The sequence below is a fragment of the Sapajus apella genome, unplaced genomic scaffold, assembly GCF_009761245.1.
Source record: "Sapajus apella isolate SASKATOON/1434 unplaced genomic scaffold, GSC_monkey_1.0 scaffold4, whole genome shotgun sequence".
NCBI lineage: Eukaryota > Metazoa > Chordata > Mammalia > Primates > Cebidae > Sapajus > Sapajus apella.
The window spans coordinates 9,585,125-9,598,070 of NW_022436944.1; the positions used below are offsets into that span (position 1 = coordinate 9,585,125).

General features: G+C 39.9%; 1 protein-coding gene across 3 annotated transcripts in view; it reads right to left on the reverse strand.

Annotated features, from left to right (window-relative positions):
• LOC116539304 (schwannomin-interacting protein 1) overlaps positions 1–12,946 on the reverse strand; it is a 785,902-nt gene that overhangs the window by 617,046 nt on the left and 155,910 nt on the right. For all 3 annotated transcript variants that reach the window (XM_032262121.1, XM_032262100.1, XM_032262110.1), the window contains one exon: positions 3,309–3,373. In XM_032262121.1, coding sequence (XP_032118012.1) covers positions 3,309–3,373 — 65 coding nt within the window. The remainder of the gene's footprint in view (positions 1–3,308; positions 3,374–12,946) is intronic.

Here is a 12,946-nt window from a genome sequence, read left to right on the forward strand (position 1 = left end):
CAGCATGGCCAGGTTTAATATATAAATGGGCCGATCATCACAGAGAAAGCATGTCGTCAGAGAATTAAGCTGCATGAGGAGATTGTTGAATAACTGAAATGAATCTAAAATCCATTTACACTACTGGTTCTCAACCCCAACTCCTCGTTAGAGCTACAGGAAGGAAGCTGTTAAGAAATACTGATTCCAGGGCCTCTTCCCCTGAGAATCTAATTCAATTTGTTTAGAGTGGAGCTTAAGCCAGGGCCTTTTTATTAAGCTCCCCAGCTGATTCTAAGGGCAGCCAAGGTGAAAAATAACTGATCTAGACCCAATGTCATTACAGCACTAATCTCCATAGAAGAAAAGTCTTCATTCTAGTGTCAGCTAAAAACTCTTTAGTTACTGTTTACATATAGCTAGTGATGGTGGTGGTGAGGGGTGGAGGGAAATTCTATTTTATTCTTATTTATTCATATTAACAAGAGCAAGTAAAATGGAAATAAATGAACAGAAACTTCATTTGGCCGCAGGGCTGAGACTACCTTTCATGACATAGCATATTCTTAGGATCACGCAGATGGAATGAACCGTTTAGATTGTCTTGTTCAAACCCTTGTCCAGATGAAAAGGAAAGGAGCCAGCATTGAAGGCATCTGGCTACCATGGGCTGTCTCATTTAATGCTCTGAATAAGACTATCAGGTCAGGACTACTATCTTCATTTTTAAAGATGAGTAAACCGGGGCCCAAGGTGGGTAAAATTTTTGTCTAGACTGACAAAGCTAAGAAAAAGTACAAAGAGGCATCAAACTCAAAGTTTTCTATTTTCCAGAATATTTTTAAAAAACATTTCAGATTTATCATCATTTGTATTCTTCTTGGGCATTTCCAGTATCTTACCAGCTATCGGGGTACTCAGAGCATACTGTGAAGTATGGTGTTCGGCATGCTGAGTTCTTTCAAATGAAGGAGAAAAGGCCTCAGAGGCAAAGTGTCTCTCTCTCAATTTCTCCTACCTTTCTTTCCCCGCCCCTCTTTCTTCCCCAATGCAAGCCACAAAATCCAGAATTCCTCTTCTACAAGGCAGGTCATGGAAACTAGAACCCTTCTCTCCCAAAACAAGCCACAAAACTTAAAAGTACTAATCTAACCTTCCCCTGCCTTTCTGTGTAAAATCTGGCCATAAAGAAATTCTCTGACCTGCCTAGTCTAATGGAAAGTCGTAAGACTGTCATTCCAGAGGTTCTTGTCCAATGCCCAAGAGGAAGGAATGCTGCACAGAGAGGCCAAGAAGAATCCGAACAGACAGCCTTGCTGGGTTTTCCCACTTCATACATTAGATCCTTCCTTTCCAATCACAGTTCTACACAGCTGTCCATTCTTCATCAAAACAAAGTATAAAAGTGGACAATTTTCCCTGGGTTTTCATTTCTGAAGGTTCCCAGGCCACATAGAACCCTGATTACATAGGCCGGGTATGGTGGCTCACACCTATAATCCCAGCACTTTGGGAGGCCGAGATGGGTGGATCACTTGAGGTCAGAAGTTCAAGCCCAGCCTGGCAACATGGTGAAACCCTGACTCTACTAAAAGTACAAAACTTAGCAGGGCTTAGTTGCACATGCCTGTAATCCCAGCTTCTCAGGAGGCTGCAGCAGAAGAATCACTTGAACCCAGGGGGCGGAGGTTGCAGTGAGCCAAGATCGTTCCACTGCACTCCAGCCTGGATGACAGAGTTAAGACTTCATCTCAACAACAACAACAAAAAACACCCTTGATTAAATAAATTTGTGCTTTTCATTTGTTAATGAGTGAGGAAAGGTGTGATGCCTTTCTGCCCCCACATGGCTCGCTTCTTAACGAAGTTCATTCTGTTTGGGGCAGGCCAAATTTTTACAAATTTTTTCCTTATCTGAGTCACAAAGCTGTTTCTCCATGTATCCTACTCATTGACCCTTGTTCTATTTTCTGGAGCAAGAAGAGCAACTTAGCCTGTCTTTTATAGTAACATCCTTCAAATGTCTGAGGATAGCTGTTATGTTTTTTCTGAGACTACTTTTCTCCAAGCTACAGATCCTCAGCTCTTTATAGCAGTTCCGCATGGTTCCAGAGCTCACAATTTTAATTGACTTCTTCTAATACTCTTGGAAAGGTCAGTGTAATTTTTCAATGTGGTGCCCAGAGCCAAGCATGACACCCAATCAGTTTGACTGGTCCTGAGTACACTGGGGCTTAGCCAGTGGTTGAGAGCAAGGGTTTTGGAGGCAACCAAACCTGGGTTTATTTCCCATTCTCACCACTCACTAGCTGAGTATACGTGAAGTTGCTAAAACCTTTCTGAGCCTGCTTTTCTTCATCTGTGAAATGGGAATCATAATGCCTAAATCAAAAGGCTATAATCTGGCTGAGTGCGGTGGCTCATGCCTATAATCCCAGAACTTTGGGAGGCTGAGGCGGGTGGATCACCTGAGGTGAGGAATTCAAGATCAGCCTGACCAACATGGTGAAACTCTATCTGTACTAAAAAATACAAAAATTAGCCAAGCATAGTTGCGGGCACCCGTAATCCCAGCTACTCAGAGGGCTGAGGCAGGAGAATCACCTGAATCTGGGAGGTGGAGGTTGCAGTGAGCCGAGATTGCACCACTGTACTCCAGCCTAGGCAACACAGCAAAACCAGAGAGGAGGAAAGAAAAAAGAGAAAGAGAGAGAGAGAGAAGGAAGGAAAGGAGGAAGGGAGGGAGGGACAGAAGGAAGGAAAGGAGAAGGGAGGAGAGAGAAAAGGGAGGAAGGAAGGAGAGAAGGCAGGCAGGCTATAATCAGAATTTTATGAGTGTCTGTGAGCATTCAACAGTACAGGGTACATTATAAATGTTTACTTTTATCTCTGTTCAATTTAATTTCTTCTTTTTTGCTTTATTTTAGCTCCTATTCTGTAGCGTTAATTTGAATATTCAGTCTATTAGTGTTAGTGTTAGCCTTGTACTTTTTACAAATTTTGTGCCTGCCTTCTATAAACGTCCCTGATTAAAAGCCTAAGACAGGTCAGAGTTAAGTTTAAGTTTCAAGTCCTTAGACGTATCACCAGAAAATCTCCCAGGCATCATTATTAGTCTGTTAAGCAGTAGAGCCTGTGTATCTTTGCTCAACTAGTCATACATTTATCCACCTACATCTCAAATGAGCCACATTACTGGGCTCTGGCCACAGTGATAGCATAAGAAACTGTCCAATTTAGTTACTTATTTTTACCAGAAACGTTTTCTTTTTATTCAAGCTTTCCAACCTTGTAAAACGATTTCACTCCCTTTAAGACTTTTTACTTACTTTTCGAATAAATATTTTCCATCATTAACTTGTTCTAGAGGATTCTGCAATCTTTTCAGTTCTTCCTGTGAAAAAGAGAAGATGTATCTTACAAATTGACACCAGCTATCTTCCAAGAAATACTACTCAAGAATAATTGTTAGTAAAATTGAAACAACACAACATTAAGAGGTCTGGACTTTGGGAGGATTCAGTGTTTAAACATACAACAATGCAACGTGATCCTTGATCAAATTAGACTACCGTCACTCAAATTGTGTGATTTTTTTTTTACCCATTAAGATAATGTTTCCTATTATTTTTACAGAGCTGGGATATGTGTACATGGATCCATGAACACTCTTTCCAAACTGACTTTCTCAACAGTATTGTCATTGCTGGTTGCTGGGTAAGAGATGCTAATGACTACATGCTGTGTTTGGCCATTCAGCAACCATTGTCTCTTGTCTCTTGGTAACTCTTGGCAACATCTTCTCCATAGCCCAAGTGCTCACGCACGCGCGTGCACACACACACCCCTCCCCTGAATTCCAGGCATTTGTAGTCTCTGTAATCCCATTTCTCTGGCCACAGATGTGTGACAGAATTCAGCCCAGGTTCCTCGTGAGACTACCTGTCTTCAGTTTTATCAATCACGGCAGGATTTAAGGAAGAGTCACATAACTCTGTTCCTGGGAAGACCACCATTCTCACCATTCCCTGAGGCCACGCTATCTGCCATACCATTTATCACACCACTTACCCCCCTCCAGAAATTGTTGAAGTGACTAGTCCCAAGAGGAAGTCATAATTAGAAATAATTATCCAATTACATCTAAAGACCATGAGAACTAGTCTCTACATGCTTTTTACCCACCAGACACCCAAGTCACCTAGATCACCTCTCCCATTACACAATTATTTAAACCCCATACTGCATTCCAGAATTTGGCCCAGTCACCCACCTTTCCCCAATCCTTCCAACATTTACAATGGGTCCTTGGCAGTCTATTATCAGCAAAATCCTGTATCTACCCACTTCTTTGAACATGCCCTTAATTATGTTGTCCTAACTAAACTATGCCTCACTGTCCTGGGACAGCTAAGTTTTTGTTAGAGCAAGAAGCACAAAGAAGTGTTCAGAAAAGATGTCTAGTATATAGGGGATTTTGCAGATGAAAAACTTGTCTGAGTCCCTGAGCACACTTTCTCCCCTGTAGTCCACCTAAGAGATGGCCATTTTTTTCCCCACATGCTACGTACTACATGGTGTGGAGTTGGGGTGGGATTCTCCTTGCTCCTCATTGCTGCTTCCAGATCTTCCCCACTCCTATAAAACCTCTAGAAACGCACAGGCTGCCAGTCCTGGCCATCTGTCCTCTTCTCTATCTATCCTCACTCCTCAGGGGATCTCACAGCTTCAATTTTATATTTGTACCTGACCTCTTCTCTAAACCTTACTCTTCTGCATTCACCTGCCTACTTGACAGTTGCATGTGCATGTCTGACAAGCATTTCAAGCTCAAAACCAAAATGCTGATTTCTCTGCTTATATCTACCTACCCAAACCTCCTTCTTCACTGCTTCTTCCTCATTTTAGCAAATGGCATCACTAGTCACCTATCTATGACAACTTATACCTAAGAGCCAGATTTTCCTCACTTCTTTCTCTCACAATCTATAGTCAATCAGTTAATCTTATTGACCCCACTTTCAAAATATATTTGGAACTTAGCCATCTCTCAGTCTGGTCTAAGCCAGCCATGATAATCATCTAATTATTGCCCTGCTTCCTATGTTAGGCTGTATCAGTCACTTCTCCTTACATCAGCCTGAGTGATCTTGTAGTACTTGGGTTTTCTTTTCTTTTTTTTTTTTTGGAGACAGAGTCTTGCTCTGTCACCCAGGCTGGAGTGCAGTGGCACGATCTCAGCTCACTGCAACCTCTGCCTCCCAGGTTCAAGCGATTCTCCTGCCTCAGCCTCCTGAGTAACTGGGACTATAGGCATGTGCCACCACACCCAGCTAATTATTTTAATTTTTAATAGAGACAGGGTTTCACTGTGTTACCCAGGATGATCTCAATCTCCAGACCTCATGATCTGCCTGCCTTGGCCTCCCAACGTGCTGGGATTACAGGGATGAGCCCCTGTGCCCAGTTGGGTTTTCTTTTTTAATTGGAGTATAATTTACAAAGCATGAAATGCACCTTATAAGTGTACAATACAGTGAGTTTTAATAAATGCTTCCATTGGTAGAACCACAGCCAAAACAATATACACAACATTTCTCATTCCCAGAAAGTTCCTTTGTGCCCCTTTAAAATCAATTCTCCTCTCCCAAAGGCACCCCTGTTCCGATTTCTATCTGTAAATTAGTTTTGCTTGTTCCAGACTTTCATATACATTTATCTATTCTTTTGTGTCTAGTTTAATTTACTCAACATTATATTTTGACATTCATCCATGCTGTCCATTGCATATATCAGCTTATTTCTTTTTATTGTGGAGTAGTTTTCTATTGTATACACACACCACAACCATCCATTCTCTTGTTAATGAACATTCTAATTATTTTCATATCCATATTGCCTAGTACGAATAAAGCTGCTATAATCATTGTTGTGCAAGTTTCCTTGTGGGTGTGTTTTCATTTCTCTTCAGTAAATATCTAGGAGTGAAATTGCTACCTCATGAGGTAAATACATGTTTAACTTTTAAAGAAACTTCCAAAGTCTCCTAAACTGGTTGTACTATTTTATATTCCAACCAGCAATGTAGGAGAAGTCTAGCTACTGTACATTCCCACCAATATTCAATGTCCATCTTTTTCACTTTGGTTCTTCTCCTGGATGTGTGATATCTTATTGTGACTTCAACTTGCACCTCTCTGATAATTAATAATGTTGAGTATTTTTTGCATTTGTTTTTAACTGAGTTATATGTCTTATTTATCGAGCAGTAAGAGTTCTTTATATATTATGGGGTACAACTCTTTTGTCAGATATATGTGTTGCTAATATTTCTTCCCAATCAATATCTTTTGACAAGCAAAAGCTTTTCATTTTGATGCAATGTATTGTTTTATTTTATTTTTGTTACTATTTTCTGTGCCTTAAGAAATGTTTTCCTATCCCAATGTTGTAAAAATAGTTTCCTATATTTTTTCTTAGAAAATGTATAGTTCATTTACATTTAGGTGTATGATTAGTTTATTTTTGTGTATGGTATGTGGTAAGGATTGAGATCAGTCTACTAAATGGGGCTTCTGTATAAACTACTGTTTTCTGACGCAAAAAAGAAAAAAGAAAAACAATTCAGCTGGCATGTGGCTTTTAATGTTTGCTTTTCCTTCTTCTTCCTGCCTGGATTATAGTAATGAAATCCAGAGTGCAAAAGCCATTGTGCCAATAAGGAGGAAAACCACACATTAAAGATAATAAAATAGAAAGAAAGGAGGTACCTGGAACCCCAATGAAACCATGGAGCTGCTGTTTCAACTCTAATCTACCAACATCTGAACATAATTGTCATGTAGCAAGACCAACCTACTAATTTACTGATTCATCATAGTTAAACAAATGTAGATAAGTAATATTTTCCTCTTAATAATTCAATGGTTTTCCATCACTTTTGGAATAAAATCCAATAGAGCCCTATGTAATACAAACCCCCACCTATCTCTCTGACCTCATTTCCTACCACTCTTTATACATACAACCCACTCTTGTCTAGCCATATTGGTCTTGGGGTGTTTCAGAAACAGCCACAGTTGCTCCCTTTTAGATTATTTATCTTTGCTTTTGCTGTTCCTTATACACAAAACATTAATTCTGTGCACAATTACTATCAACGTTACCCTCACATGGCTTCCTCATTTCATCCAGATGTTTGCTCAAATATTGCCTTCTCAAAAAAGTCTTTCTTGGCTAGGCACAGTGGCTCATGCCTGTAATCCCAGCACTTTGTGAGGCCAAGTTGGGCAGATCACGAGGTCAGGAGATCAAGACCAGCCTGACCAACACTGTGAAACACCATCTCTACTAAAAATACAAAAATTAGCTGGGCATGGTGGCACACGCCTGTAACCCCAGCTACTCAGGAGGCTGAGGCAGGAGAATTGCTTGAACTGGGACCCAGGAGGCAGAGGTTTCAGTGAGCCGAAATCACACCACTGCAGTCCAGCCTGGGCTAAAGGGTAAGACTCCATCTCAAAAAAAAAAAAAAAAAAAAAAAAAAAAACCACAAAAGATACAACTACCATCTATAAAAAGGCCCTTTTTGATTGTTGAACTCTCTAAAATGTCACCCTTCACTTGCTGTATATTTACGATACTTTATGCTCTTATTCACTTCTTTATGATCTTTATCACTTATCTATATCACAAATATATTTGTGTTTGATTATTTGTTTACCTTCACTAGATTATAGGCACATTTTTTTGTCACATCCAGCACTATATTGCCAGTACCTAGAATAGTGCCCAGCACATAGTAGTTGCTCAACCAATGTTAATTATTTGAACTTTACCTCAGGGTTTGGAGAACTTCAGTTAATTCCTCTGGATTTTGGAGTGTTAAGATTTTGAAGTGTGAGGGGCACTGGAATTGTGACAGAAGTATTTGCATCTATGACAGGTACTAACTGATGGAAAAAATATAACACAGCAAAGAGGATGGAGACAAAGGAAAAAGAGTCAAGAGGCCAGAGCTAGGGTGATGCTGTGAATATCTGTTTCAAACTAGAGCTTGAAACAAGCACATTGATGGACTTTTCAGTTTTGTCAATAGATTCTCTCATGTTATTTATTTATTAGTGGGGGGAAGGAGTGCTGCTCTGTCACCCAGGCTGGAGTGCAGTGGCATGATCTCGGCTTGCTGCAACCTCTGCCTCCCAGGTTCAAGCGATTCTCCTGCCTCAGCCTCCTGAGTAGCTGGGATTACAGGTGCCTGCCACCATGCCCAGCTAATTTTTTGTATTTTTAATAGAGACAGGGTTTTACCATGTCGGCCTGGCTAGTCTCAAACTCCTGACCTCATGAACTACCACCTCAGCCTCCCAAAGTGCTGGGATTAAAGGCATGAGCCACCGTGCCCAGCCAGATTCTCTCACTCAAAAAACACTTTCAGTTCAGGTTTCTATTTTGTTTTGTTGTTGTTCATTTTTTGTACAACCGAAAGATTCCTGAGAAGTGACTATGTGAGTCATAACCTAGGACTAGTGAATACAAAATTCTAAGATGGAGCCATAGCACTATAAAAGTTCAGAACGGAACTGTTTTTGTTTGCTTGCTTTGTGTTAGCCATGTCTTTTAAAATGTTTTATTAGAACATTAACAGGGCCAAGCGTGGTGGCTCATGCCTGTAATCCTAACACTTTGGGAGGCCAAGGTGGGCAGATCACTTGAGGTCAGGAGTTTGAGACCAGCCTGGCCAACATGATAAGACCCCATCTCTCCTGAAAAATACAAAAAATTAGCCAGGTGTAGTGGTGCACTCCTGTAGTGCTGGGCCTTGTCCTCCTCAAGTGCTGGGATCATAGTTGTGAGCCACAGTGTTCGGCCGTGAATTACTTTTTGTGTATGGTGTGGTGAGGAAGGGATTGAGATTATACGGTGTCTATATAAAACACCAGATCTCTCTTTTATATAATGAAATGAAAGAGAAATACGATTTAGAATTTAGTACTAGGGTATATTTTCCCCTTCTGAACAATAACTCGTAAGTCTTAATGAGGTCATTTGTTTTGCTTTGGCTGGTAGAAACTTAAGCAAAATTAAATATTTAATTGCCACAAGGATTCTTTTTAGGCAGTTAGAACAACCATTCCCCATCTCTTTAACTACGTGATCTATAAACACCTTTACTTTTGTTTTAACTCTTATTACATTTCTGATATTTATAGTAAGTGGAAGCAAATACCATATAGGCAGAGTAATTATAATAAATAGAAAGATAAAGATGATTGATAGATCGGTAGATAGATTGCCCTTTGCAATCTTTAACATGACATTTTAATTTTATGGTACAACTTACTCTTTAGCCCTATAGACTCTGGTTCCATATTCTAAGAATAAGCCTCCACATTTATCCTCTATTTTCCCCTACATCTGCTACTTATTTTTTTTATATCTCACCCCACCAATGACATAAGTAATAAACCTAGGTCATATATTGTCACGTGTTGCTTAATAACAAGGATATGTCCTAAGAAATCTGTCATCAGGAGATTTCATCGTCGTATGACCATCACAGAGTATGCTCTCACAAACCTAGATGGTATTGCCTACTACGCCCCTGCGTTATGTGATACAGCCTATTGCTCCTGGGCTACAAACCTCTACAGTGTATCTTACTGTGCTGAATACTACAAGCAAATTATGACACAATGGTAAATATTTGTATATCTAAACATATCCAAATCTAGAAAAAATAAAGTAAAAATACTGTATCACAATCTTTGTAATGTTATGTTGTTATGGCTTGTATATGTGATCAATCGTTGGCTAAACGTCATTATGCAGTGCTGGACTGGAAATGGTTGCACTTGAAGCTGTTTTGACACAGAAAGGAAATAGTTTGAATGAGAAATCTTAACTATTCTTGAAAAACAGGCGTGAATTTTTAGGTTGCAATTATTTTTATTTTTATTTTTTTTGCCCCCTACATCATGATCACGCCTGTAATCCCAGCACTTTGGGAGGCCGAGGCTGATAGATCATGAGGTCAGGAGACGGAGGCCATCCTGGCTAACATGGTGAAACCCTGTCTCTACTAAAAATACAAAAAATTAGCCAGGTGTGGTGGCATGCACCTGTAGTCCCAGCTACTTGGGAGGCTGAGGCAGAAGAATCACTTGAACCTGGGAGGTGGAGGTTGCAGTGAGCCAAGATCGCACCACTGCATTCCAGCCTGGGTGAGAGAAAAACTCCATCTCGAAAAAAAAAAAGAAAAAAGAAAAGAAAAGAGATGGAGCTGCTGTAAGTCCTGCACTTTCTTCTCCAAGATGTGACTGTGGCATGCTTTCTTCTATTCTTTTTTCTCTGGGGACTTGGGTGGGGGGGCGCATAAAGAAAAGCATTTTGTAATTTGTGCCAGCCATTCTCCTTTCCCTGGATATTTCATTGCAGAAATCTTGCTGGGTGGGGAGGCCTTTGATGCAGTACTTTATTCAATATCTGACTATCCGCATTCTAGGAAATCGTATTAAACATAAGGTCAATGACTAACAAGAGCTTTCTGAGCAGCTGCTCTGCTGACAATTTGGAGGATTGATTTCATCATTTGGTTATTTAAGCTAACTATACAAAAACACTTCAATTCAATTGGAGTGGAAGTTCCAAACCATGTCCTCATTTTCTCAGAGATGGATAAGCAAGTCAAATTACTCTACAAATCTTCTCTCAGTTTCATCCTTTGAGAAAGCTTTGTTTTATTTTACTATTAAAACCACATACAAATAGATCTATCCCGTCATTGGTTTCTCTTACTAGTCCCATTTGTCTCTGATTTTGTATCTGGCAATTCCATTTTCTTACTAGAAACCAATGCCATTTTCCTACTAGCTCCCTGCTGCTGTCAGGATAGATTCCAAACTCCTCAGCCAAGGTCTGTGTGACAGGGCCCAGCCTGCCTCTCCTGACTCCACCTCAGTGGCCCTGCAGACACTTCTTCTCTGAGCCCAGTCAAATAATTCATTACAAAGTCCCAGAACTCACATGCCCACTGGACGTTTCAGTAACTATATGCCTCTAACCTATACTGATGCACCCCATTTTTCTTTCAGGAAGACCCCAACTTTTCCCTCCTCCATGCAAATATTCCTAACCCAACAAGATAGTTAGTTACCTCACCCTGTATTCTCAGCAACCTCTGGTGATCCCTATCTTTAGTATTTACTCTTTACCTGCCTCCCCCACTCCGCTTTTCAAGGTCAAGGATGGTAGCTTATTCATCTCAATGTGCCTATTCCCAAAATGCGTTATTGAAGAGGTGCTTGATATTGTCTGTTGAATAAATAATGAATGTGTTATTCTGACTAAGATGAAAAGAAACTTTAGTAGCTTAATGGCCCAAAAATATCCCAAGAAATTTTATGTCCTCTGCTGATTATTGTCTGTCTGTCAGATACAGTCTTTATTCTTCTCCATTCTTCACTGTGTCTTGAGAGACTCATAATTTTGGACTTCATCTATCAGGCCCCTTATTTTACGGCTTTGGGAAATGTTTGAGCAGAGGGAGGCAATGGCATGAGCCCAGAGTGCAGCAGAAGAAAGAAGCTGAAATATTTTTTTCTTTTTGTTCTCCTCTTTTGCTGGAGCACAGGTTGGACATAACTAAAGTCCACAGTTTCCACAGAGTGGCCTTTCCCATAGGATAGTGCATATTCCTATAACTGCTCCATTTTCTCACCCCCCCAAAACCTTTCCTTCCCTCCTCTCCCTTCCTTTGTCCCATCCAACTATGGATAACCCCAGATGCTTCCTTCTCCCTTGTGGCTTCTCCTGTACTCTGCCGCACCTATGTAAAAGTCACTTCATTAAACTTTCAATTGCCCTTTTACATGACTTGTCCCTGAATCCTGGTTGACAGCTCCAAGAATCCTAAGTTTCTTTTGTTTGCACTGTCTTTGCAATTCTTTTTTCTATCAACCCATAAACTTAACTAATCATATTAATTACTCATATTATATACCAGAAAAATATGTATGTTTGATGACTGATCTTTATAGGAGAAGCTGTCACTACTCAAGGACCTGAACCTAGCTTTCTTGCTCAGTCTTACCCTCCAAATAACAGGATCTACTATGTTCTATCTACTTCTTTTATTTTAAATGTACGCTAAACCTATCTGCAAAATACAAGTTGAATTATTCAGGTACAATGCAGACACACAGCATTCCAGTGTCCTTAATCCCATTTCTCCAAATGAAGTCTGTGTTATGAGTTGCAAAGGAATCTAGGCTATACTGTTGTGGTGAAAAATTACTGACTGCTTGCCAGACTTCCCACTGTTGTAAGAGTTGTTCTAAAGTAACTTGGGTGTGAACTATTAGAATGAATGGTGGATATTGAATTTTGTTCTTATGTGTCTGGCTTTACCCTCCTGTCTTAATCCTGCAGGCTTTTCTTCTGTCACAGACAGTGGAATAGCTGAGAGGTTAGACAAGCCCATCTCGGTGGCTGCTTAGTCAGCTCCTTGACCTGCCCAGTAATAAAACACTGTTCTGGTTTGTTTTTTTTTTTCCTGCGAGATTGGATTTTTTTTTTCAGTCTCTACCACTTCTACTGTCTAAATAAGCAGTGTATGTGTTTTGGGCAGGGTTAAAATCAGAAATCCAATCAAAATTGCTTTTTCTCTAAAGTACATTTGTTCACTTGTTTCTAAATGTCAACCTTTTCACTTTTCTGACTTACATCACAGCCATTTAATCCCAGCATATCCCAGAGCATTTAAGTGAATTAAAAATGTGAAAACAATCTGTATTTTACTTTACTGTGTAGCTATGGGTGACAAAACCTGTGCCACTTGCATAAATCAGATTTTTTTTGTATGTTGGAAATAATTATATATTAACCTAAGGGCAACTATTTAACGAAAATTAAAAACCAAAATAACTTTTGATGCTTTTGACTATTCAATAATTTCACTGTATATTAC